Consider the following 26,645-nt stretch of genomic DNA (forward strand, 5'->3'; position numbering starts at 1 on the left):
GATCAGAGCAATCATGGGAGGGAAGAGGAAAAATAATCATCAAGCAAAGTGCCAGGATGGATCCAAATGCAAACAACTTACCTGGTGCAAACTTGGTTGTCCCATAGAATCTAACTATTCCAGATCTCTGTCCTACCACAAGCACTCTGTCTCCAATCTGAATGTCTCCCTCATCAAATGTATTTTTTCTTGCAGATGGAAAAGTGTGATTTCCCCCTGTTCAATTAGATTCACAAAAATAAAGAGGAGATATTTGAACCACGTCAAAGGAGAAGAAGGCTATTACTAATTAGCCATATATAAAACCATCACAATGGATGGTGCTTTAATGGAACTAAACAGGGCCTCAGCAAAAAAAATCTGGATATCAAACATGCCTACATGATCTTCTGAGTATCACCTTCTTTCTTCTGCCAGCAAAAATGTTCCACTTGATTAGAAATTTTCCAAGAGCTCTGAAACCAGGTTAATGTGCATGTGTTGTTTCTATATTCAACTTTATTCCCTCTCCTATTTAAAATGTTGGATTGGATCAGTTTATACCTATTGTCTGATGCGCTTGCTATGGATGCTTAGGACCTTTTAGGATTTTTACCAAGTATTTACTTACACTACAGTTTATTAGTAATAGAAAATTTACTTGTCCTTGCCTGTGTTTATATCGGTGACTTTATTAATGACTTGAACAAAACAAGAAACTCAGTAGCAGCACCTACAATCCTTTACAACTTTCATAAGAAGTTCCACACAAAATGGATTAAAAAAGAGCAGTTTTCTGGAATCGAGGAGCCAAGTTTGTCCCATACCTGTGCCAAAATGTTTCGAATGTCAGTTTAAGATTAATAATGGAATAATAGTTCAAAAAGGTGCATTCTAGAGCGAAAAATAAAGAAGTCCAAAATATCTGCTGAAGAGGTATCTGTTGTTGTTATAATAATAATCATCATCATCCTCACCCTGCATTTGTCCAAATCTGAGACTCACTTTACAGAAGTTAAAGCTTAAAAAATTTTATTATATAAAAGTTTAAGCAGTTAAAAAGAAACCATTAAAAAGAACAAATATAGACTTCCGGCCAAGATGGCGAAGCGCTAGCAGCAATTCAAGGTAGCAGGTGAATTAGCTGTGCCGTTTGTGGGGTTTTTGAGCAAGGAAAATCGCTCCCCCTGTTAAAGGGGACTCAGGTGGGCTCACGGGGTCCTCACACAGCGATTCTAGCCAAGACTGGAGTCAAAAACCTCCATTTAGGGCGAAAATCAGCTGGAGGACGAGAGCAAGTCGCGCCCGCAAACAGGGGTCTAAGCCAAGCCTCGCCAAGCCGGTTTTAGGGGGAAGGAAGATTAGAATATTATAAGCATTGTTCCGGAGGGCGAAAGTTCCTCATCTCAAAGACTTTGTTGGAGGTTTAAAGGGTTATAGGGGGAAAAGTAAGAAGAAGAAGAACAAAAAACCAAGATTGTAAGATTGGAGAACATAAGACGCTAAGAGAAATAAAAAAAAAAAAACAAGGCGACTAAGAAAGCTCGACCGAGGGAATGGAAGAGAAAAGGAGAGAAGGGTTTAAAGAACGGCGAGCGGAAAATTAGAAGGCAAAAGGACAATTAAATTGGTGACTGGGTAAGGAGAAAGGACAAAACAAGTTAAATTGAAGGAGAGACCCCATAAGGAAGAGAAATAAAAGAAGGGACAAGGAGGACAAGGAGGGAAAGCAGACGGCGATAAATAAGGAGAAGAAGTGGATGGAGGAGGAGAAATAGACTCTGGTGGACAAGGAGGAGAAGCAGGCGGCAGCGGACAAGGAAGAGAAGCAGGCGACAGCGGACAAGGAAGAGAAGCAGGCGACAGCGGACAAGGAAGAGAAGCAGGCGGCAGCGGACAAGGAAGAGAAGCAGGCGGCAGCGGACAAGGAAGAGAAGCAGGCGACAGCGGACAAGGAAGAGAAGCAGGCGACAGCGGACAAGGAAGAGAAGCAGGCGACAGCGGACAAGGAAGAGAAGCAGGCGACAGCGGACAAGGAAGAGAAGCAGGCGACAGCGGACAAGGAAGAGAAGCAGGCGACAGCGGACAAGGAAGAGAAGCAGGCGACAGCGGACAAGGAAGAGAAGCAGGCGGCAGCGGACAAGGAAGAGAAGCAGGCGGCAGCGGACAAGGAAGAGAAGCAGGCGACAGCGGACAAGGAAGAGAAGCAGGCGACAGCGGACAAGGAAGAGAAGCAGGCGACAGCGGACAAGGAAGAGAAGCAGGCGACAGCGGACAAGGAAGAGAAGCAGGCGACAGCGGACAAGGAAGAGAAGCAGGCGACAGCGGACAAGGAAGAGAAGCAGGCGACAGCGGACAAGGAAGAGAAGCAGGCGACAGCGGACAAGGAAGAGAAGCAGGCGACAGCGCACAAGGAAGAGAAGCAGGCGACAGCGGACAAGGAAGAGAAGCAGGCGACAGCGGACAAGGAAGAGAAGCAGGCGACAGCGGACAAGGAAGAGAAGGAAAAAAGTCAAGAGAGAAAAAGCTGGATGGAGAAAAGTAAAAGGAACTTTGTGAAACAGTAAGATTTAGACATACCTGAATTAAACTGCAAGGGAGGGAGGTGGATTGTATGTTGGTTTAGCTTGGTGTTTTCAAGGTCAGCAACCACATGTAAAACAGGAAACTGAGAGAGGAAGAGAAGGATTGGAGGACTAACAAAGAGCGACAGCAAGATAGGCGGCTACTAAAGCAGAAAAAAGGTATAGAGAGAGGAAAAGACACCCAGTGGACAGGAGGTGTAACTACAAGAAAGGAATAAGGAAGTGCAACAAAGAGAAACAAGAAGAGGAAAACAACTAAGAGTGCACCAAGTTAAAAATAAAACAGCGCCACCGTCTGTCGAAACGGAAACATTACAGAATTTATAAATAATAGTGGAATTGTGTCATCCAGAATTTATAAATAAAATGGAAAAACCAGAAAGAACCATTGTGACAAGGGGAAGTGAAAAAGAAAAAGAAAGGAAAATGATGCAACAGGCAGAAGCAAAACAGAACGCACCAAGAAGACCATCTTTAGAAATAAAAACAATGGATCCGAACTGGAGGGTATTAGAAGCAATCTAAAAAATTGAAACCAATATACGATAGGAAATTAAAGACTCAAGAGACGAACTGAGACAAGATTTCAAGAGAGAGATAGAGGAACTAAAAGATACAATTAAAGGGATGCAAGAGGATGTGAAGGAAATAAAGAAAAAAAAAACAAACTAGAAATGAAAACAGAAGAACTGGAAAGAGCGACACAAGAACTAGCCATGACACAAATGCAAGAGAAAGATCAGAATAAATTGAGAGAACTTAAAGACAGAAGGAAATGCATAAAAATTTGTGGCTTAAAAGAGAAATATAATGAAAATCTGTATGAAAAAGTGGTGCCAGTTTTAGCAAAACTAATCGAGTGTACACCAGAATATCTTGACCTTGACATAGATAAAATCTTCAGAGTGAACTCGGCAGGGGCTCGAAACCAAAATCTACCCAGGGACATTGTTGTATACTTTACGAGGGAGAGAATTAAAGACAAAATCATACAAGAAAGCTACATGAAAAAAATTACAATAGACGGAATAGAAATTAAAATCTTTAGAGACATCTCGGGTGACATTCTCCGACGAAGAAGGGATTATGTAAACTTGACAAAAGCATTACAGGAAAGAAATGTAATGTACAGATGGGAACCGATTGAAGGAATCTCTTTTACATGGAGGCAGAGGTTCTACAAAATCGACTCTATAGAAAAAGCGAAAGTGTTCTATAACAGATGGCTGAAAGAAGATGAAAAAATGAATAAAGATTTGAAAGAAGAACAAATGAAGAAAAAGAAAGATCAGAAGAAGAAAGAAGACCAACAAGTAGAGAAGAAACAAGAAGATGGAGACGACAAAGAAGAAGCCCAGAAGGAACCAGAAAAAGAATCGGAAAAAGGAATAGAGCCAGAAGAAGATATACAAATGTTGGGGGCTGTTGGAGGTGCAGACTTGGAATGGGAAGATGAGACAAGATTAATGAAAGAAGATAATGAACTGTTGATCGAGTGGAAAAAAGATTGGGAAAAAGAGGAAGGAAAAATCAACAAGGAACCAGAAGGAACCTAGCAAAACAGACAAACAAATAGTTAATCAGAAATGAAGTTCCTGTCATGGAACATAAAAGGTTTAAATTTGGTGTACAAAAGAAAAATAATCTTTCATGAATTAGAAAAGCTGAATTGGGATATATGTAGCTTACAAGAAACCAGAATAAAAAAGAAAGACGAAAAATACTTTAAAAATCCAAAATTAGGAGATGTATATATTTCAGGGGGAGGAAAGAAAAAAAATGGGGTGGCAATCTACATCAAGAATAAAATTCCAGCTAAAGAAATAATAAATGATAGAGAAGGGAGGTATATTGGATTAGAAATTGTGGTTAATGGGGAAAAAACACTGGTATTAGAAATTTATGGCCCCACAGAAAATAAAGCCAAATTTTATAAGAATTTGTTTTAAAAAATTAAAGAATTAGATTATGATGTACATATAATAATGGGAGATTGGAATGGGGTATTGGATCCTCAAATGGATAGGAAGTCAGCAAAAAAAAAAAAGGATAAACAAGGTAAACTACCTATTAGCTTTTTCGAAATGACAGACATGTTGTCACTAGCAGATGCATGGAGATACAAAAATGGTAATTGTAAAGACTACACTTTTTTCTCACAACCACACAATTCGGCATCAAGAATTGATATGTTTATAATTTCAAGAAATCTATTAGAAAATATTAAAGAAACTAAAATTAGAATAAACAAAAATTCGGATCATAATCAAATCTGGTTGGAGTTGAAGCAAAAGGAATTCGATTTTAGATGGAGAGTAGATGATATGTTATTGAGAGATAAAAAGGTTCAAAAAGAAATAAGGGAACAATTAAAAATTTTCTTTAAAGAAAACACAGAGAAGGATACAAAAATGAAAATAATTTGGGACACGGCTAAAGCAGTAATGAGAGGGTATTTTATAAAGAAAAAATCGGAAAGAAACAGATTAAGAAAAGAAAATATCAGATTAATTTCAGAGAAAATACAGGAAAAGGAAAGGGAAAAAATTAAAAAACCTAATAGTAAAAAATTAGATAAAGAAATTAAAACATTAAAGAATCAACTCAACACAAAAACGACAGATGAAATAGTTAAAAAGATGAAATTTGCCAAACAAAGATTCTTCGAACATGGAAACAAAGCAGGGAAATTCTTAGCATATAGAGTTAAAAGAATGAAAGAAGAAAGACAGATTGTAGAAATGATAGAGAATGAAAAGGCAGTAACGGAACAATCCAAAATTAGGGATAGTTTTCTAAGGTATTATAAAAAATTATATGGAGAAAATGGGGAGGGGAAAATTAAAAAACACAAACTTGAAAAATATTTAGGGAAAATAGGGAAAATTGAAATGGACGATAAAATCAAAGAAAAGATAAATCAAAAAATAACAAAAGAAGAAATAAGAGAGGCTATAAGGAAAGGGAAAAAAGGGAAAGCTCCAGGACCAGACGGATACACCTTAAATTTTTATAAAATATTCGAGGAAGAATTAGTAGAGCACTTGGAAAAAGTCTTTAATAATATATTATTAGATGGAATACCTGAAACATGGAAGGAAGCAAACATTACGCTTATACCAAAAGAAGGAAAAGATCTAAAATACCCACAAAATTACAGGCCTATATCACTATTAAATACAGACTACAAGGAATTGGGATGAGAAAATTGAATAAGATAAGTTTGTTTGCAGATGATACTCTATTAACAATTAGAGACCCCTTGGAAAAAATGAATAATGTGAAAAACCATTTAAAGGAGTTTGGACAAATGACAGGACTAAGAGTCAATTGGAATAAATCAGAGCTAATGTTGTTCAATTATCCAAAAACGGAAGAACAGGAATTTGTAAAGGATGGAAAGATAGATATAAAGGTAAAAGATACAATTAAATATCTAGGAATAAAAATTACAAAAAATCTACACAAATTAGAGGATCAGAACTATAAAAAATTAAGAATAGAAATTAAAAGGAAATTAGAAGAATATAAAAATATAAAATTATCATGGTTCGGTAGAATCGCATTAATAAAAATGAAAATTCTGTCTAAGATTAATTTTTTGTTTAGGATGTTGCCAATACAAATATCAGAGGCTGAAATTAAAAATTGGCAAGTATTAGTGAATAACGATTGTAATGGGAATAAAAAAGCAAGGATTAATAAAAGATATTGGTATAAACCCCAAAAAGAAGGAGGTTTGGGTCTCCCAAATTTAAAATTGTACTATAATGCAAACCAAATAAGATATATTATAGATGGAATCATAGAGAAAGGGGAATTAGATTGGTTAGAGATGGAAACAACAGGAATAGAGGAAAAATTGGAAAATATATTTTTTAAAGAACTTACTATGAAAGAAATGAAGGAAATAGAAAACCCCTTTTTAAAGAATATATCAGAAATTTGGAAAAAAAATAAAGAAAAACTAATGCCAGCTATTTCACCTTTAACACCAGTTATAATGCTAAAAATTTTTCCAGTAAATTTAAAGGAAGAAGTAGAGAAATTAGTAAAAGGTCAAGAAATACATAGGATAAGAGAATGGATGAAGACTATGAGGGAGAAAGGGAAAATAAAGGAGAAATTGCAAGGATCAAAATTAACTTGGTATAATTGTATTCAATTGGAACAATGGATAAAGAAGTATGAGAAAAATATAGGAGAGATTAGAGAATACACAAAATTTGAACAGTTGATTAGGCAAAGAGAAAGTATAGAGGCAAATGAAACTTTGAAAGGGGTCACAAGTGAAATATATAAATTATTATTAAAATATAATGAGAAAGAAGATTATTTAAAGACAACATGGGAGGATGATTTAGTACAAAAAATAAATGACCACGAATGGGGGAAAATTTGGAATCAACGCCATTTAAAATTTTATTCTATACGAATAAAAGAGAACTACTACAAAATAATTTGGAAATGGTATTTAACGCCTGTAAGGTTAAGTCATATAAATAAGAATTATTCAAGGTTATGTTGGAGAGGGTGTCAAGAGATAGCCACTTATATGCATATGTGGTGGGGTTGTAGAACCGTAAGGAAATTTTGGCAAATTGTATTTGAGGAGATAAAAGAAATAACAAAAATTGATTTAGAATTTAGTCCAAAGATAGCGTTATTATCTTTATATGATAAAATTAACTGCACCCAAGTTATAAAGGATCTAATTACAAATTTATTAACAGCGGCGAGATTAATGATAGCAAAAAAGTGGAAAGACCAGGGAGATTTACAAATACAAGATTGGTATAGAGAGATTTGGCAAATAGCAATTAATGATAAGTTAACTAGTGAAATTAAGTTTAGAAGAGGAATAATCAAGAGAAATGATTTCGAAGCAATATGGAAAACATTTGTACAAAAAGTTTTAAGAAAAGAAGGAGGTGTTTTACCACCAGAGGAAGAGTTACAATTCTGGAGATAGAGTAAAAAGAAGATAGGCTCGGGTGATGGGGAGCACTTGGGGGAAGGGGGGAATTATGAAAAATATATGATGAAAAGAAATATGAATTAAAGTTAGATAAAGTAGTAAAGAATGGAATATAAAGGGATATATTATATGTATGGGGAATATAATGTAAAAGTCTTTTTTATATATTATTGTAAGGTGAATTTAATCAATATTTTATCAATTTATTATAATAACATGTATTAATTTCATTCTACCAATAAAATAAAATAATAATAAAAAATACAGACTACAAAATATTTACCACAATTCTAGCAGAAAGACTGAAAATAATACTCAAAGATTGGATAAATAAAGACCAATGCAGATTTCTCCCAGGTAGACAAGCTAAACAAAATATAAGAATTATAATTGATTTAATCAAATATTATGAAAAAAATCCAAGTAAAGATGTGGCTATGATTTTTTTGGACGCAGAAAAAGCATTTGACAACTTGAATTGGGAATTTTTGATAAAATTAATTAAAAAATTGGAATTAGGAGAAAATATAGTAAAATGGATAGAAGAAATATATAAAAAACAAACAGCAAAAATATTAGTAAATGGAATAAGGACAAAAGAATGTCAAATAAACAAAGGTACTAGGCAAGGTTGCCCATTATCTCCACTATTATTTATATTATGTTTAGAAATGTTATGTAATGAAATTAGGACAAATAAGACAATACAAGGATGCAAATTTAAAGGGAATGAAATAAGGATCAAAGCATTTGCAGACGATATAATGTTGGTGATGGAAAATCCTTTAATAAACATACCCAAAACTCTGAAAATAATAAACGAATTTGGTGAACAGGCAGGCTTAAAAATAAATAAAGAAAAATCGGCCATGATCACTTGTAATATGACTAAAAAAAACCAGGATATTTTACAAGAGTCAGTAGGAATTAGGGTCCAAAAAAAAGTCAAATATTTAGGAATATACATTACAAAGAAAAACAATGAACTATTTGATAATAATTATAAAACAGGATGGCAGGAAATAAGGAAAAATTTGGAGAAATGGTCAAAATTACAATTATCGTTATTGGGAAAAATAGCCTTAATAAAAATGTCAGTTTTACCCAAGATATTATTTCTATTTAAAAACCTACCGATAATATACAACAAAAAAAAATTTACGACATGGGAAAAAGACTTTAAAAAGTTTGTGTGGGCAAGGAGGAAGGCAAGAATCAAATGGACGGTAATGATGGATAGTAAGGATAGAGGTGGCCTAGGGATCCCAAATTTAAAATTATATTTTGACGCCTGTTGTTTAGATTGGATTATTAGTTGGACAGAATTGAAGGACGAAGACTTATTAAATTTGGAAGGTTTTAATTTGAGATATGGATGGCACGCGTATCTGTGGTGGGATAAAGTTGATTTAAATAGAGAATTTAAAGATCATATCTTAAGGAAAACATTATGGCAAGTTTGGAAACTATATAAGGGGAGATTATATAGAGCAATACCAGATTGGACGTCACCACATGAAGCAATATTAAAAAGAGGTAAATTAGAGGGAAAGGATTGGATAAAATACAAGGATATCTTGAAACTGTTAGATGGAAAGTTAATTTTAAAGACAAGAGAAGAAATATGTAAGGATGGATTAAATATAAATTGGTATTTATATTACCAACTAACAATGAAATACAGAATAGATGAAAAACAATTCGGAATAACTTCAAACAAAACAGAATTAGACGTGATAATATTAGACAAAGGGAAAAAGAAAATCTCTAAATTCTATAATTTATTATTAAAGCTAGAATTGGAACAGGAACAAATTAAACATCACATGATAAAATGGGCCCAAAATTTAGGTAAGAATATCCATCTAGATAAATGGGAAAGAGCGTGGGGGCAAGATCTAAAATTTACTTTATGTGCAGATATAAAGGAGAATTACTATAAAATGCTATACAGATGGTATATAACACCAAACAGATTGGCAAAAATTTACAAAAATGAAAAAAAGTAAATGTTGGAAGTGTGGAAAAAGTGTAGGTAGTCTATTTCATATGTGGTGGACATGTCCCAAAGTGCATAAATTTTGGATAGAGGTTAACAAAAGAATAACTAAAATATTGGAATTAGATTTTACAAGGATACCGGAATTATTTCTATTGAACATAGTAGAAAATAAAGAAATTAGGAAAAAAATAAAACCATTATTATACTTAATTACAACGGCCAGAATCACGTTAGCTAAATTTTGGAGAAGTAGTGAAATACCAGAGATCGAAAATTGGTTGGAGAAAAGTCTAGAAGTAATAGAGATGGATAATTTGACAAGGAAATTGAAAGATGATATCAGTGAAGAAGATGATCAGATTTGGGAAAATTTGAAAAAAATGTATACTATGGGGAAAGTCAAATAACGCAAGTGTTACGCGAAGAGTAGACAGTAGCGGGAAGATGAGAAAAATTGTCCTGTTATCTGATAAGCGGAATAGATATACTCACTGTACAATCTTTGACGACTAAGCTGGAGAGTGAATGTTATTAGTGAGACAAAGGAGTGAAAATGCCAATTTTTTCTTTTGAGGAAAGTAGATATTATAGCTAATATAAGGAACAAAGTGATAAGAATAGAATGGGGGGGGGTGGGTTTGAAGGGGACGGAGCGAAAAGATGACATGGCATACATTAAGTTATCGTATACTCCTTTTAATTTGTAAGTATTATTCAATAAAGATTACTAAAAAAAAAGAACATATAATAGGCTGGGCTGAGGTTGGGGGGGGGGATAGTGTAATAAAATGCAAAGCACCACTTTAAAAAAAAAAAGAACAAATATAGAAATCACAACCCATGAAAGCCCCTTTCCCTTTAAAATGAGCCCTCGAAGACCACACAAAACAAAAATGTCTCTACATGCCTGCAAAAGAAAAGCAAGGAGGGTGTCATTATAATCTCTCTCGGAAGTCTGGTTTAAATCCAGAACTTCACTATGCTCTTCATTTGGGTATGATTAAATAAATTGCCAAGTTTGATGACTCTGTAATCAAGAATGTTGATGTATACAGCATAACAGAAAGAGACAGACATTTAAATTGTAATACAGATTGTCTGTACTGTCTTTTAGAATTACCGTATGAATTCCTGTTCATCTGATATGCATAGAGCCACTTTGGGCACCATCATGTGGAAAAAGAGCATACCAATGAACGATCCCAAAGCTTGAGTTAGCTGATAATATATGCATAGCCATCTGATCAAAAGGAAACAGCCTACAGCTAAAATCGAGGGTAAATGATTCAGTTTTAACCACATATTTAAGAACCTTTGGCTTTGGATATCTGATCCAAAGCATACTTATGTGGAAATAATCTCCATTCAAAAACAATGGGATACCCAAACATCTGTAAACAGGATTTCCAAGGGGTGTGAATATGTACAGTTTGTAACAATAGTAAGCAAAATTGTTCAACACCACCATATAAACAAATGAATCAGGTCAGCAATAAAAACCACAAGGATGGCAAAGTTTTAAAGTATTTCAAGAGAGAACATAGAATGAGAGAGTAGGAAGAGACCACAAGGGCCATCCGGTCCAATTCCATACACAATACACAAGAAAAGCAATCCTGACAGATGTTCATTCAGCCTCTGTCTAAAAATCTTCAGAGGAGACTTTACCAAATATATAAATTTTCATCACTTCATACATACAGTATATCCCACTTGTTAATGTGCACCTTCAACTCATCTCAGATTTATGGTGAACCTAAAGGCGAGGCTATCACAGGTTCTTCTTGGCAAGATTTGTTTAGAGGTAGATTGCCTTGCCTTTCTCAGGGCCAAGGGAGTGTGACTTGCCCAAGGTCACCCAGTGGGTTTCCATGGCCAAGCAGGAATTTGAATCCTAGTCTCCATAGTCATAGTTTATCGTTCAAACTACTACAGCATGCTTGCTCTCATATATCCCACACAGACTCTTAAATTAAACCATGACTTTATGGACCCAGAATACAAGCATAAACTAACTTCAAAGTGGCATAATTACACATCTATTTGGAAGGAATTTGTAAGTGTTGGGCCAACTCTCCTCTATTTCATTCTGGGAATCTCTGTCACCAAAAAAAGAAAGAAAGAAAGAAAGAAAGAAAGAAAGAAAGAAAGACAGGAGAAATAGGTAGTACTTGACTATTTTTGATGAACAGGGTGTCAAACTTATCTTATCATTAAAACGTAACCATTTTATATGTTAATTGGACAGAAGATAAATGATTAAATAAAAAAACCACACACATTTGAAATCATAGAATCATAGTTGGAAGAGACCACAAGGACCACCCAGTCCAACACCCTGCCATGCAGAAAATCCAAATCAAAGCATCCCCGAAAGATGGCCATCCAGCCTCTGTTTAAAAACCTCTAAGGAAGGTGATTCCACTACACTTCGAGTGAGTTTGTTCCACTGTTGAATAGCCCTTACTGTCAGGAAGTTCCTCTTAATGTTGAGGTGGGATCTCTTTTCCTGTAGTTTGCATTCATTGCTCCGGGTCCTAGTCTCTGGAGCAGCAGAAAACAAGCTACCTCTCTCCTCAATATGACATCCCTTCAAGTATTTAAACAGGGCTATCATATCACCTCTTAACCTTCTCTTCTCCAGGCTAAACATCCCCAGTTCCCTAAGGCGTTCCTCATAGGACATGGTTTCCAGACCCTTCACCATTTTAGTTGCCCTCCTTTGGATACACTCCAGTTTCTCAATGTCCTTTTTGAATTGTGGTGCCCAGAACTGGACTTTCCCCAGAATTTCCCCGTTTTTCCATTTCTTATACATGTTTCATTTAAAACTTAGCTCAGTTGAAAGTTCCTTAGTCATCCATCCTGGTTTCTTGAGACACATCCTATTTTTCTTCCTCATTGGAACTGTTTGAAATTGTGCATATCTCCCCCTTGAGAAACTCCCATCCATCTTGAACTTCCTTCTCTTTTAGTATTCCTGGCCATGGGATCATCTCCAGTATTTCTCGTAGGCGGGATACAAACCGCCGCTTTGCGGCGCTTCCCCACCGCCGCCGTTTGCTCCGCGCAGGAGCTGCAGCAGTCAAACCGCGCGGCTCCCGCGCGGAGCAAAAAAGAAGCTCCATTTCGGAGCTTCTTCTTGTGGCGCCTCTATGACGTCGCGAGGCGCCTGGCGCGGACTCGCGACGTCATAGGCGCCGCGACACGTCTGGACGCTATGCGTCCAGTACGTAAAGATGGCGGCGCCCATGTAGAAGGGGTGCCGCCATCTTGTACGTATAGGATATGTACTAGGGTTAGGAGGGTGCGGAAGCACCGCCCCTTCTTAACCCTAGTACGTATCCTATACGTACTATATGGCGGTTTGTATCCCGCCTAAGTTTACTAAAATCAGCTTTTAAATTTTTTGCAATAAATTAAAAAAAAAATCAGCTTTCCTAAAGTCTAGAATGCGTGTCTGACTATGCCTGGCTTCTCCTTTCCATTGTATAACAAACTCCAGGAGAACATGGTTACTTCCACTTAAGGATCCCACCACTTGCACTCCATTAACTAGGTCATCCCTGTTGGTTAGGATCAGATCCAAAATAGCTGATTCCCTTGTTGCCTCTTCCACCTTTTGGACAACGAAATTGTCTCCAAGACCAGTGAGGAATTTGCTAGACCTTTAGGATTTGGCTGAATTTGACTTCCAGCAAATATCAGGATAGTTAAACTCACCCATCACTACTACATCTCTCCTTTCTGAATGTGTGGTCATCTGTTCTAGAAAGGCATCATCCAATTACTCTATTTGACTTGGGGGTCTGTAGTAGACTCCCACAATAACATCCCTGTTGTTTCCCTCCCCTTTAACTTTTATCCAGATGCTCTCCACCTGGCTTCCAGGATTGATGTCCTGGGTCTCTTCACTGGGGTAAATGTCCCTGACATATAAAGCTATTCCTCCTACTTTCCTGTTTGAAATGTTTCTCTTGAAAAGGTTATATCCCTCTATTTTTACATTCCAATCATGAGACTCATCCCACCAGATTTCAGTGAAACCCATTATATCATATTTGCTTTGTTGTGCTAGGAGTTCAAGTTCATCTTGCTTATTTCCCATGCTCTGTGCATTAGTGTAGAAACATCACAGACCATGGGTACCCATTTGCCTGTGCAAATGATTGGGACACCACTGGTTTTATTAAATTTCTCATGCTTATGCAATTCGCAGCAGCCATATATATATATATATATATATATATATATGAAATTTTGTGATTGGTTTTAAATACATGTTATGCGAATGGCCTTTGGCTTAAGCATTAATAAACACACACACACACACACACACACACACACATATATATATATGGAACACATTACCTTCTTTACCTGGTGGACTTTTCGTTCCTCTTTCATTGCCCAGAAATGTGGAATCAGATGTACTCTCCTTTTTCAGTGCAGATAATCCTGTGAGACAAAGCAATGAAACCACTGTACTTTAGCAATAGCCCCACTCTACAACCAAGAACAGAAAGAGGGTCTAAATTGCTACTAATTACTTTAAATCTAAGCTCTTCTAGGCAATGTTTGAATGATGTGACAGACTTTTAATCACTGTGTGCATGAAACAAAGTTTATGTACAATGAACCATCAGAAAGGAAAGGTGTCACCCTCTCAGACACTCATCTGGACAATTTTGGAATATTTTGGGATTTTGGAAATCTGGATAAGGCAGACTCAACATGTACTTGTATATAAGTAAAAACAAAAACAAAAAAACACAAAACGGACAGAAAAATCAACTGACAAATGCTGCAAATAGATGACACCAACACTGTCTGGATAGGCGCTGAACTCACCATTTTGGGCACTTGAGGTGGAGAAGAGCAGTGGAAACCATTTTTAACAGAGGCTTGCCATATACCGTATGTCAGTCTCATGCATATAAGTCAATCTCATGCATAAACCAAGGGTAAGTTTTGGGGTCAAAGTTATGGATTTTGGTATGACCCATGGATAAGTCAAGGGTAAAACTTTGAGGATCCTCAAGTCCATGGTGGCTCTTCAGCATTACCCCAGCAATGGACAGAAGCTGTTCCTCTGCTGCAATGAGGAAGCACCAAAGAGCCCTGGTTGCAGGCATTCTTTTCCTTGGAGAGGGGTTAATAATAATAATAATATGTTTTATTTATAGACCGCTATTCCGCGATGATCATAGCGGTGTACAGTAAAATCGTTAATACAATAAAAATACAGTTAAAGGAGGGAGAAGTCTCATCCTTCAGGCAGTCCCTGATGTTGCTGGTCTGCCTGATGGCTCCCTCTGAGGCCGAGATGACAGTTGAGGAGGGAGGGGCCTCTTCCTTCAGGCAGTCCCTGATGTTGCTGGGTCTGCCTGATGGCTCCCTCTGAGGCCGAGATGACAGTTGAGGAGGGAGGGGCCTCTTCCTTCAGGCAGTCCAAGATGTTGCTGGGTCTGCCTGATGGCTCCCTCTGAGGCCGAGATGACAGTTGAAGAGGGAGGGGCCTCTTCCTTCAGGCAGTCCCTGATGTTGCTGGTCTGCCTGATGGCTCCCTCTGAGGCCGAGATGACAGTTGAGGAGGGAGGGGCCTCTTCCTTCAGGCAGTCCAAGATGTTGCTGGGTCTGCCTGATGGCTCCCTCTGAGGCCGAGATGACAGTTGAAGAGGGAGGGGCCTCTTCCTTCAGGCAGTCCCTGATGTTGCTGGTCTGCCTGATGGCTCCCTCTGAGGCCGAGATGACAGTTGAGGAGGGAGGGACCTCTTCCTTCAGGCAGTCCCTGATGTTGCTGGGTCTGCCTGATGGCTCCCTCTGAGGCCGAGATGACAGTTGAGGAGGGAGGGGCCTCTTCCTTCAGGCAGTCCCTGATGTTGCTGGTCTGCCTGATGGCTCCCTCTGAGGCCGAGATGACAGTTGAGGAGGGAGGGGCCTCTTCCTTCAGGCAGTCCAAGATGTTGCTGGTCTGCCTGATGGCTCCCTCTGAGGCCGAGATGACAGTTGAAGAGGGAGGGGCCTCTTCCTTCAGGCAGTCCCTGATGTTGCTGGTCTGCCTGATGGCTCCCTCTGAGGCCGAGATGACAGTTGAGGAGGGAGGGGCCTCTTCCTTCAGGCAGTCCAAGATGTTGCTGGTCTGCCTGATGGCTCCCTCTGAGGCCGAGATGACAGTTGAGGAGGGAGGGGCCTCTTCCTTCAGGCAGTCCAAGATGTTGCTGGGTCTGCCTGATGTCTCCCTCTGAGGCCGAGATGACAGTTGAGGAGGGAGGGGCCTCTTCCTTCAGGCAGTCCCCGATGTTGCTGGTCTGCCTGATGGCTCCCTCTGAGGCCGAGATGACAGTTGAGGAGGGAGGGGCCTCTTCCTTCAGGCAGTCCCTGATGTTGCTGGGTCTGCCTGATGGCTCCCTCTGAGGCCGAGATGACAGTTGAGGAGGGAGGGGCCTCTTCCTTCAGGCAGTCCAAGATGTTGCTGGTCTGCCTGATGGCTCCCTCTGAGGCCGAGATGACAGTTGAGGAGGGAGGGGCCTCTTCCTTCAGGCAGTCCCCGATGTTGCTGGTCTGCCTGATGGCTCCCTCTGAGGCCGAGATAACAGTTGAGGAGGGAGGGGCCTCTTCCTTCAGGCAGTCCAAGATGTTGCTGGTCTGCCTGATGTCTCCCTCTGAGTTAAACTGGGTTAAACAGTCACAGACACCCTCTGCCACTTCAATCCCACCAAGACACCTACTATTACAATAGACTCTCCCTGAATGGAAGCTCTTTACTATCTGCAGCAGATGGCTTGCCTTCTCACAAAGGGTGAGGAGGAGACGGGGGTGAAGGGCGATAGCCAAATGTAAAAGGAGCTAAGGCAGGGAGGCAGAGAATGTGTGTGTGCGCGCATGCACGCGTGTAAACACGTGCATGCATGCTGAACTAGGGAAAATGGGAAGGAAGGTGTGTGTGCTTGTGTTTGTGGCTATCAGCTGTTGCTCCCATAGAATAAAAATCGCCCTGCACTCTCTTTGCTTCCAGCAGCCCATTCCCAGGCATGGAGGAAAAGTGGGGAGGAAGGTGTATGTGTTTGTCACTAAATGGGCTGCCATCATCAGTATTTGCATACTGGCCTGTTATATAAGTCAACCCAGGATTTTGAGGTCAATTTTTGGGCATACATTTTTCGACTTATAGACGAAAATATACAGTAAGCCTTATGAGTCTTGGCAGTCTCTCTGGTAGACCCATGAAGTGACTAATGCCGTAAGCCCTTACTAAAAATGGCCACCAGGAATACACAGTGAGACTTATACAGTAACACCTTATTAAAAGTGACTGCCAATACTCTGCTCCACCTCAAGCACCCAAAATGGTGGGTGCATGATGCTCTCTGCCATGTTGCTGAAGGTCACTTGATCAAAAAAGAAAGTAAGGAAGGAGAGAGGCTGCCTTTTCCCCCCTGAGATTTGCCAGTACTAGCATCAAAAATTTTCTGCGCTTTTTAAAATATTTTTATACTAAAAAAAATGACAACATAATAAACTGTTAGCCTAACAGAATTGCCTAAACCAAAAGAGCACCTAACTATGAATAAAATATGCATGGGAAATAATAATGTTTAGTAATATTTGATGGAACTTCATCAATTAATATTCCATATTAATAATCGACACAACTAACAAAGAACACATGTTGGCAGCTGATCTTGCTGGCAACCATCATAAAGGGCAGAACTTTATTTCTCTTCAGCTACCAACTAGCTTAATCCAGCTGTTCAGATGTTTTTCTGTACTAACTTATGGAATCTATTCTTAGATGTTTATCAGACCAGCCTCAAAAACTAAGATAAACAAAAGTGTTTGCAGATTACCTTGCCAGAAATTTATATCTGAAGGCAGAGGGAGAAATCTGGTGAATGTATATTTTCTATTTGAAAGAAGCAAACAATTTCTTTAAATGAAATGAGTACAGCAAAAAAAGCAGTATTTGAAAAGGCAAGTCAAATGCATTATTTCTCATTGCCTGCATCTCTTACTTAAAAGAATGTCTGTCCCAGTAGGTCTTTACCAAGTTCTTGCATTTAGCAAAACAAAGACCAAGGGCTTGGCAGGCTTCTTCTCATGTCATCTACAGGAAGCCAACAGATCAAACCTATTAAGGAAGGAGGAGTCCAAGAATCCTTCATTTTTATGGCTTCTACCAGACCATGAAAGAGGTGCATATGGAGCTTTTTTTCAATATAAGATGCCTTTGGCTTGAAAGATACCATGGTCTTCTGTGCCTCTACATCAGCACATCCCATCTTGATCCCTACTGGTAATAGTACAGCACTGACAGTACACCGCTAGGAGGAGACCTCAACGGCTCTCTCTACTGATTTCCAGAGATAGAAAGCAAGGCCTACAACATTCAATAACTCCTCTGCTCTCCTTTCAGAAATTACAATTCCTATCACAGTCTTTTAGGGAAAGTCTTATGAAAAGTTGAAAATGTAAGGAGAACGTTTAATGGGAGATGGGAAGTTGGGGAATTATTTAGAGATGTTTTTAAAAATCACAAAGTGTACATGCTCATATTGAAACAATCATAACATTTAAAAAAAAGAAAAGAGTTTGTGTAGCATGCATTTGCACTTCCTCTGGGAATACAATACAATACACAATGGAAAAAGGATGGGCCCTAACTGAATGCATACAACAGAAGATTAGATGGACCTGTAGTCTGACTAAAACTTATCCAATATTAAGTTTTAGAAAGATTTATCAGTGATTCCAAGAGGATTTACCAAAGTTAAAGCAGGTAGAGAAGAATAAATACACTCCACACAATATGAAGAAAAGAGTTTTTAAAAAACAATGTAGTTTGGCACAGTAGGTTTATTCTGGCTCAGTGTGCCCTATCTAGTATTACAATAGCTTTCTAAGCTAATTATTGATTATTGAAATTCATCCATCTCAGGCTTAGTATATGGGGGGGGGGGGGGGGGGGGGGGAAAGGAACAGTCATTGTTTAAAGCCCAAAAGGTTCAAAACCACAAGTGAAGAACAGGAGCTGAAAATGGCCATAGAGATTCCAATCATTTGGAGGTGTTTTTTTTTCCCCAGGGTGAGAACACAAGTCAGTCTGGAATGGCAAAAATATTGAGTGCAGGACAGGTGTAGCTACTGGATACCCAAACCTAGGAACTCACCACTTCTGGAAGTTGCCCATCCCTATCCTAATGTCCTTTGGCTTAAAATATAAAGCAAAGGAGTACAATGCTTACCAGAATTCACTTTGGAAGTTATGCGTGTTATATCAATTTTTTTAGACTTGACTAAAGGCAAAGGACGTGAGGTGGAAACTCTTGTGCTCTTTTTCCGTTCTGAAACTTTACTTATTTTAGAGAGAGGTGCAAAGATACCTGGCAGAGAAGATACACAAGGGAGATAACAACTATTAATTGCAGAGCTCAGCTATTCCTCAATAACCCTATTCAAATATTTATGCCTGTTAAACTACTCAGAAGACTGCTGAGTATTTGACAGCCTTATGCTAAGCCTTTAATCGTCCTTATCCTTACAACGCTGCTTCCAGCACTACTGTGTCTCTTTTATGGACAAGAGATGGAGCACATATAAACCTGGAACACTTAAGCTTTCAGATACAAGCCTATGATTAAGATTAGTACTAGTCACATCTGTCTTACATGCATCCAAGCCATCTTCCCACCATCTTTATACTTCCTCAGTATAGATTTCAACCATTACCCTAAAGTAAAGAAAACATACATACCAACAGGAATATCACAATTAATACAGGTAAACAGCAAACTGTTTACAATACTACTACCAATGAAATGTCAACCTTATTACAATGTGATCTATTTGACCCACAAAGATGATGATGCTACTGATAACTATGTGAAGATTTAGATAGAGATCTACTTTTATGACAGAAAATCAAACTTCAAGTCACGAGTGAAAAATAAAGCTTGACACCTATCTGATCAAAACTGAAAAGAAGACTGTACCATGTTTTGGAGCACACTTGAAGTACTGCACTTTCGCAACAGTTCCATTGTTTTTCCCTTCAGGTTCATCCAATTCTATGCCAGCCCATTGTCCACTGGCAAATTCAGTTGTGCCACAAAACCGTAATGTGCCAACCTGAGCAAGAGTGAAGCAAAAACATGCTTTTATCTATACTTATATATTTACAACATTTAGATACAGCTTAATAAAATCTCAAAGTGGTTTATGCACAATGGCCTAAATTCAATTGTTAGTTCAACTAGACACAATCCATGGATCTACTTTGGATGGGATTGGTAACTGGATTTAGGACTATATAGAATAGAATCATAGATAAACTATATATATAGTACAATATAAATGGAATACACAGTTTACATCAAAATTCTAGATTTGTCAGTTGGTAAAGAACCACACAACTCTTGGTCTTTTTTCCTGCAACAGATTAATGGTTACTCATTTGGGGAAAAGACAATTTCTCTGCTTCTCCTGACACCAGAATATGACCTTCCTTAAATTACAGGAGAATATACTTCTACTTAATATCAGGAAAAAAACCTTATTGGCAGGAAGTGCAATTCAACTATGGAAACAACTGGCTAAAAGGGTGATAGGCTCTCCTTAACTGGAGGTCTCCAAACTAAGACTGGATAGTCACACTAGTTCTGGATTTCCTGGCTCAAACAAAGCATTATATTCAGTGGCCTAGAATCATATCAAAGGAGCAGCTTTACGTTCCCCCCAGGTGGCCCTGATAAGAGACTTCCATTTCATAATCAGGAAGCCCTAATTTTGTGACTGATGATATAGGAGCCTCCAAAAACCATATGGGTTCCTAAAAAGATTGATGTGCCCCAGAGAGAATGGTACTGCTCTCCTGGGTCTCAGCCCCTCTTTGCAGGATGCAGATGAGGATCTCCAAATACACCTGGGTTTCTTGCAACAAGCAAAATTTTAGTGTGCATGGTCTGGTCTACAAGCTCACTCCCACCCCCACCAATTCTATGGCTCTCTCTGTGTATTAAAAACAGGAACTCTTAACATGTTCAGAATCATAAATTCTCAATACAGCAATTCTTTCCATAACATACTTGCAAAATAAAGCATGTGTACGGACATTTAAACACACATAAATTAGCAATGTGAGAACACTTATTAGCTATTAAACTAAAATCGCATAAATAAGCACCACCAACACACAATCCACTTAGTAGAAATATAACACTTTTTTCAGAAAAAAAAAGAAACTTGGTTTATTTGCTTTTTTAAAAGGGACGTTGCTGCACTGCTTACCAAAAATGATGTGTTAAAAATCCAGTAATTAAATTTTATTTTTCTAGTTTCTGGAACTAGAGAATTTGTTGTTGTTGTGTGCCTCCACACTATTTCCAACTTATGGCAAAGTAAGGTGACCCAACCATGGTGTTTTCTTGAGAAGGGCTTGCCTTTGTCTTCCTATGAGGATGAGAGATTGTGGCTTGCCCAAGGTCACCAATGAGTTTCCATGGCTGAGTGGGCATTTGAATCCTGGTCTCCAGAGTTCAATGCTCAAACCACACCATCCTGGCTCTCACAATAGTACTTATGAGACACATAATTCATCCAACAGATCAAAAGTGTGGCAAGACCATGCAGTTCAGACAAAGGTAGTCTTACCAGTATAGATTTCAGTATCTGAATCACACAGGAGACACCAATCCATTTTTAAATGTTATCAACCAATCACAACTGTACTGTGAATTTCAGGAACTTTGTGCTATGAGCCATTTATCCCTACTTAGCAAAATGGATTTTGAAACAAATGGATTTTGTTTTATGTGAGTAAAAGGGTACAAAGACAATTTTTGGGCACTCCCAATTAGTTAATCTGATACCATGTTTTGTTGATTAGTTTCCGGACAGAAAACATCTCTATATGGGTATGGCTTGTATGACTTTTATATGTGGGTCTGACTCACTGACCTATCCAAGGGATGCAGAATTACAGATACTTCTTAAAAACTACCTCCCACTGGTTCATTACAGTAAACATTTCAGAATCAAATGGAGATTTTATGGACCAGTGATATGTTTTCCCCTTATAGTCTATGCAGAGAGGATTCATAGTGAAAACATACAGCTTTGCATAAAGGTTTTATTTCATACTTGCTTGGGTAACTGTGGAGATGGCTTTTTACTTTATTACATTTCAGAGCCAAAGTAGGGTTCATTATCACCTAAAAATCCCATTTGCACAGAATAGCTGTGAACCTTAATGCCATCAGAAACAATAGCAGTCAAAAACATGACTGAGTTCTAGGACAACCAACCGTGAAGAGCAATCACTGTTGGCCAAGATCAGAACGATATACCAACAAACTGTATAAGCTCCTTAAGTTAAAAGTTCCTTTTAAACTTTAGACTTAATGGAGCTTTCTGCCAAAGATGTGTATAATACTGTATTGCTACTTATGCCTTTCCACACATGTTGAGAACTCAAAACGGGAAGTAGTATCAGAAAAAGACTGGATCCGTCAGGTTTGCAGGATTTATCTAGTGTGTTCCAGTCTACAAACATTGTTTTCCTGCATTTTGAATAGACCTGAATAGAGCTGACATCTGTTATTGCTGCTGGTGCTAAAAATATTAGAAAGAAGAAATCTCTGACAAAATTACCCAGACATGCAGACTGAAAACTACCTTCTGCCCACTCTCAGGTTAATCAGACAAAAATCCCTTCATATTGGGACAGCCAACTGCAGTGCAATTCCTGTGCATATGAAGTCCTGTGGCCCTCTCAATCCAGCTTGCCTCTTGTACAGTTTGTTTATTTCACATACCTTCTGTCCTGCAATGACAACTTGATCTCCCAGTTTCAGACCAAGGGTTTCTAGCATGTCTTTGCCAGTGACATTATCAAAATTGGGAAGCATAGCCTTGGAAATATCACAGGACAGCGGCACTGCATCTAACAGCATCTGCTTGATCTCTTTAGCACTTGCTGCTGCATCTGCCATCTCCAGTGGCATGTCTATCGGGTCAGGAACCACATCTGCTGGAGTCTGCCCTTTGTCATTCTGCAACAACAACCACCTCCAAGTCAGAAAAAGGAGGAAATCAGATGCACCATTAACACAATTCAGAACAGCGATAACCAATTATTTTCTATTTATTTATTCAAAGTATCATTTTGTCCTTCAGTGCACAAAGAAAAAGAAGAAAGCATTATTTAAAAGAAACAAAAAACAATGTTAGCCTACATTCAGTCAGATGGGGCATTTTCCCTCTTTTGCAGAATGCAAATGGATCATGACATTGTCACGTCAATCCTTGTAAACAATACCTCTGACTTTCAGACATTTGCCATGTAATTATTATTATTATTATTATTATTATTATTATTATTATTCCGTTTAATCTCAGGGAATCCAAGCGGATTACAACAGTAAAAAACATAGAGTTAAAAAGAGATGCATTAAAATTCCAAGATTCCCAATCCTCCCCCCAATCATAAAAACATGATCAAACTCTAAAAAAGGATTAAACCAAAGAAAGTTAAAAGCATTAATATACATACACTAAAGTGAAATCAAAAATTCCAGGCAGAGTACAGGGGTAGGGTAAAAATAAGGATGGAGGATAAGGGAGAAAGGAAGAGAGAGCGGGGAGGCAGGTCAGCGGGGGTGTTCTAGTCTGGAAAGGTCTGCCAGAAGAGATCAGTCTTAATTGCCTTCTTAAAAGTTTCCAAGGTGGTACGGATCTCATCCAGCAGGTCATTCCAGTATCTAGGAGCGGCTGATGAAAAAGATCTCTGGGTTACTGCTTAAAGTCTAGTCTTCTTAGGCTGCAGCAGATTCTTTCCAAATGAACGAAGAGTGTGGGGTAGATTATATGGGAGAAGGCGCTCCCGCAAGAAGTCAGGGCCCAAGCCATGTAGGGCTTTAAAGGTTAAAACCAACACCTTGTATCTTGCCCGGAAACTGATAGGCAGCGAGTGAAGAGATTTTAAAACTGGTGTAATATGAGCAGTTCTGGATATACAAGTAACCAGCCTGGCTGCCATATTCTGTACTAGTTGAAGTTTCCAAACTTGACATAAGGATAGCCCCATGTACAGCTACAAAAGTTGAGCCAAGTGGTTACCAGCATATGTACCACTGTTTCAAGGTCTTCCTGCTCCAGGAAAGGGCGGAGCTGGCGTATCAGCCAAAGCTGATAACAAGTGCTCCTGACCGTCACATTCACCTGAGCCATCAGGTGAAGCGACGAGTCCAGGAGCACTCCCAGAATGCGGACAGAGTTCTTCAGGGGAAGTGTGACCCCATCCAGAACTGGCTGACATAACTCCTTTCCCGGATTGCTGGTTTCTATAGCAAGTACCTCCGTCTTGCCTGGATTCAGCTTGTTTTCCCTCATCCAGTCCATTACCGCTTTAAGAAGGAGAGATGCCATCCTTAGTCACTGCATCAGTCTGAGACATAGAGAAATTTATTTGGGTGTCATCAGCATACTGAAAACCCCCTGCCCTATGTCTTTGGATGATCTCATCCAGCGGCTACATGTAAATGTTAAACAGCATTGGGGACAGAATCGCGCCTTGAGGGATGCCCCACTTAAACTCCCTCTTGGCCGAATAACTGTCCCCAAGCAACACCATCTGGAATCTGCCCGAGAGGTAGGATCAGAACCACTGCAAAGCACAGCCTCCAATTCCCAGCTCTCTCAGGCGTTCCAGAAGGATACCATGGTCAAGGGTATCGAAGGCCGCCAAGAAGTCCAAGAGCACTAACAGGGTCACACTTCCCCTGTCGATGCCCAGACGGAGGTCCTCGACTAAGGCAACCATGGCAGTCTCAACTCTGTAGCCCGCCCTAAATCCGGTTTGTTAAATCAAATCAAATTCTTTATTACGGTCGAAGACCAGCATCTGTATAAAATATAACATAAAAATAAAATAATACACATAAAAAGATTGCTTGGGATAAAAATCTGCCAACTAGAAATGTAAATAATTCATTTCCGTTACATTTAAGATAGCTTCATTTAAAATAAAATAAATAAAATAGAAATAAACCTTTATGGGTTTCCGCCCTTAAAATAGAAATAGTAAAGGTAGATTAGCAATCTCAGATTTTAACTAGACATGCAGTACCAGACATGACACAATATTATGTGTTTAACTTTGATCAGTTGTTCTTTTCCTACAAGTGATTGCTAGTGCAGAAAATTGTGCCACTTTATAAGTTATATGCGAGTTCCAGTCTGATAACAGGTAATTTAAATAAAAAGCTTCAGATCTCCCAGGTACGTTCAAGAGTATAGGAGTGATCAAATCTCTGCGAGCATTGTCATAAAAAGGGCAATGAAACAATACGTTGTGAACCACTTTGATCTGAAGGAAAACCGGTATACAAATAAAAAATATTATTATTATTATTATTATTATTATTAATACGTGTCCAACATTTTCTATATCTCCTGAGTTACAGGGGCATGTTCGCTTGTGAACAGGAGTCTTACTAAATTTACCCTCCAATAATGCTGATGGAAGAACATTTAATCTGGCCAGTGCAAAAGCTATTCTATATCTGGGGATCAAAGATGAAAGACTTGGCTACTTTTTGGCAAGTGGTCTCGAACGCATGGCCAAAAACAACATCACATATGGATTATTTCATTCCTCCCAATTGTTGGGAAACGTATTACAGTACCATCTTTACTCCAGGGGAGATCTATCAAACAACATCTGAACTAGACATAAGAAACTGGCATTTAGGTCTCCTGCAATAAGAATGTAGGCGTTTGGATATAAAGTTGTTAAGTCAGAGATGTATTCTTCTAACTTTGTCCAATTGTTTTTGATTTGTTGTTGATGTTTTGATGGAGGGAGATAAACATTTATTAACAGTAAGGCGAATAATCGGAAATTGAAATCCAGTTTGAAATGGATCTAGAAAATACATTTCTTCCAAGACTGCTTGGAATTGAATGGCAACTGCCCTCTCAATTACTTTGCCTAAAAATGGTAACAATGATTAAAAAAAAAATCAATAATACACAAAGACCAGAATGGATTTCTGCCAGGCAGACAAAACCCAGGACGAGACTTCACAGACACAATAGATGCAGAGTAGAGGGACTTCTTAGCTGCATCTATTGCCACACCATAGGATTTAAGGAAAATCCTCTGACGTGTCCTGTCAGATATGAATCAAGATCTTTACCAGTCACACTCAAGTCTTTGTCCAACCTGCTTCATTCTTCAGGGGTTGTAGTTAGAAGCGGGCTGGAAAGGACACTTGGGAGTGATAGTGTCTATAGCCCTAGTAAAGTTGTTGTTCCAAGTGTTAACCAAGACTTCAACAGTATCACCGGCACTACCAGCCATTAAACCCTCTAGGGCCTCTTGGAACCTAGTGGGTTCCATCAGCCTTCAAGGGCGGACCATACGAATAGGTCCTCCACCCCAGACGGGGAGAATAGTGGTCTTCAGCCTGACCTTCATCAGGAAATGATCCATCCATGACAATGCAGAGATATTAACTACCTCCGCCCTGCTCTGTACAGAAGACCGCATCGAGAATATGACCTGCACAATGCGTGGGCTCAGAGACTATTAGGGAAAGGCCCATGTTTGTCATGGTAACCATGAACTCCCAAGCTGCACCAGATAGATTGATCAGACCGATCTCAAGGAGGATATTGAAGTTGCCCAGGACCAAAAGCCTAGACAACTGCAGCAGCAGCTCCAAGACCAGTTGTGTTAGCTCAGCTAGCGAGTCTGTTAGGCAACGGGGTGGACGGTAGACCAACAGAATCCCTAGACTTTCCCTAGTCTTAAGGCCGAGGTAAATACACTCGATGTGGCTCATCTCACGGAGAGGTATCCTGGTCAAGGCAAGATTGTGGAAAAAGGCCACTCCCCCCCCCCCCCGGTCCACGTCATCTTACCTGCTCACAGATGGAGTATCCGACTGATAAAGTCCAAGCCCAGATGGCTGAGCTATCATCACCCAGCCAGGTCTCCGTAAAACAAGCCAGAATAAAGATGTACAGTCTTTATTTTTTGTCTTTGACAGAAATCGCTTATATAACTCATCTATCACACTTACATTGGTTACCTCTTTTT

At 38.9% G+C, this 26,645-nt stretch overlaps 1 protein-coding gene across 5 annotated transcripts in view; it reads right to left on the reverse strand.

Annotated features, from left to right (window-relative positions):
- LOC149310693 (CAP-Gly domain-containing linker protein 4-like) overlaps positions 1-26,645 on the reverse strand; it is a 68,754-nt gene that overhangs the window by 12,370 nt on the left and 29,739 nt on the right. For 2 of the 5 annotated variants that reach the window (XM_089529546.1, XM_089529549.1), the window contains exons 7-12: positions 26,468-26,539; positions 22,357-22,593; positions 19,537-19,672; positions 18,790-18,927; positions 13,916-14,002; positions 82-216 (exon numbers count right to left, since the gene is read on the reverse strand). In XM_089529546.1, coding sequence (XP_089385672.1) covers positions 82-216; positions 13,916-14,002; positions 18,790-18,927; positions 19,537-19,672; positions 22,357-22,593; positions 26,468-26,539 — 805 coding nt within the window. The remainder of the gene's footprint in view (positions 1-81; positions 217-13,915; positions 14,003-18,789; positions 18,928-19,536; positions 19,673-22,356; positions 22,594-26,467; positions 26,540-26,645) is intronic. The other 3 variants (XM_089529548.1, XM_089529550.1, XM_089529547.1) reach the window with 2 other exon arrangements.

The sequence above is a fragment of the Sceloporus occidentalis genome, unplaced genomic scaffold (genome assembly GCF_023333645.1).
Source record: "Sceloporus occidentalis isolate IW3139 unplaced genomic scaffold, rSceOcc1.0.p SCAF_6, whole genome shotgun sequence".
In the NCBI taxonomy this organism is placed as follows: domain Eukaryota; kingdom Metazoa; phylum Chordata; class Lepidosauria; order Squamata; family Phrynosomatidae; genus Sceloporus; species Sceloporus occidentalis.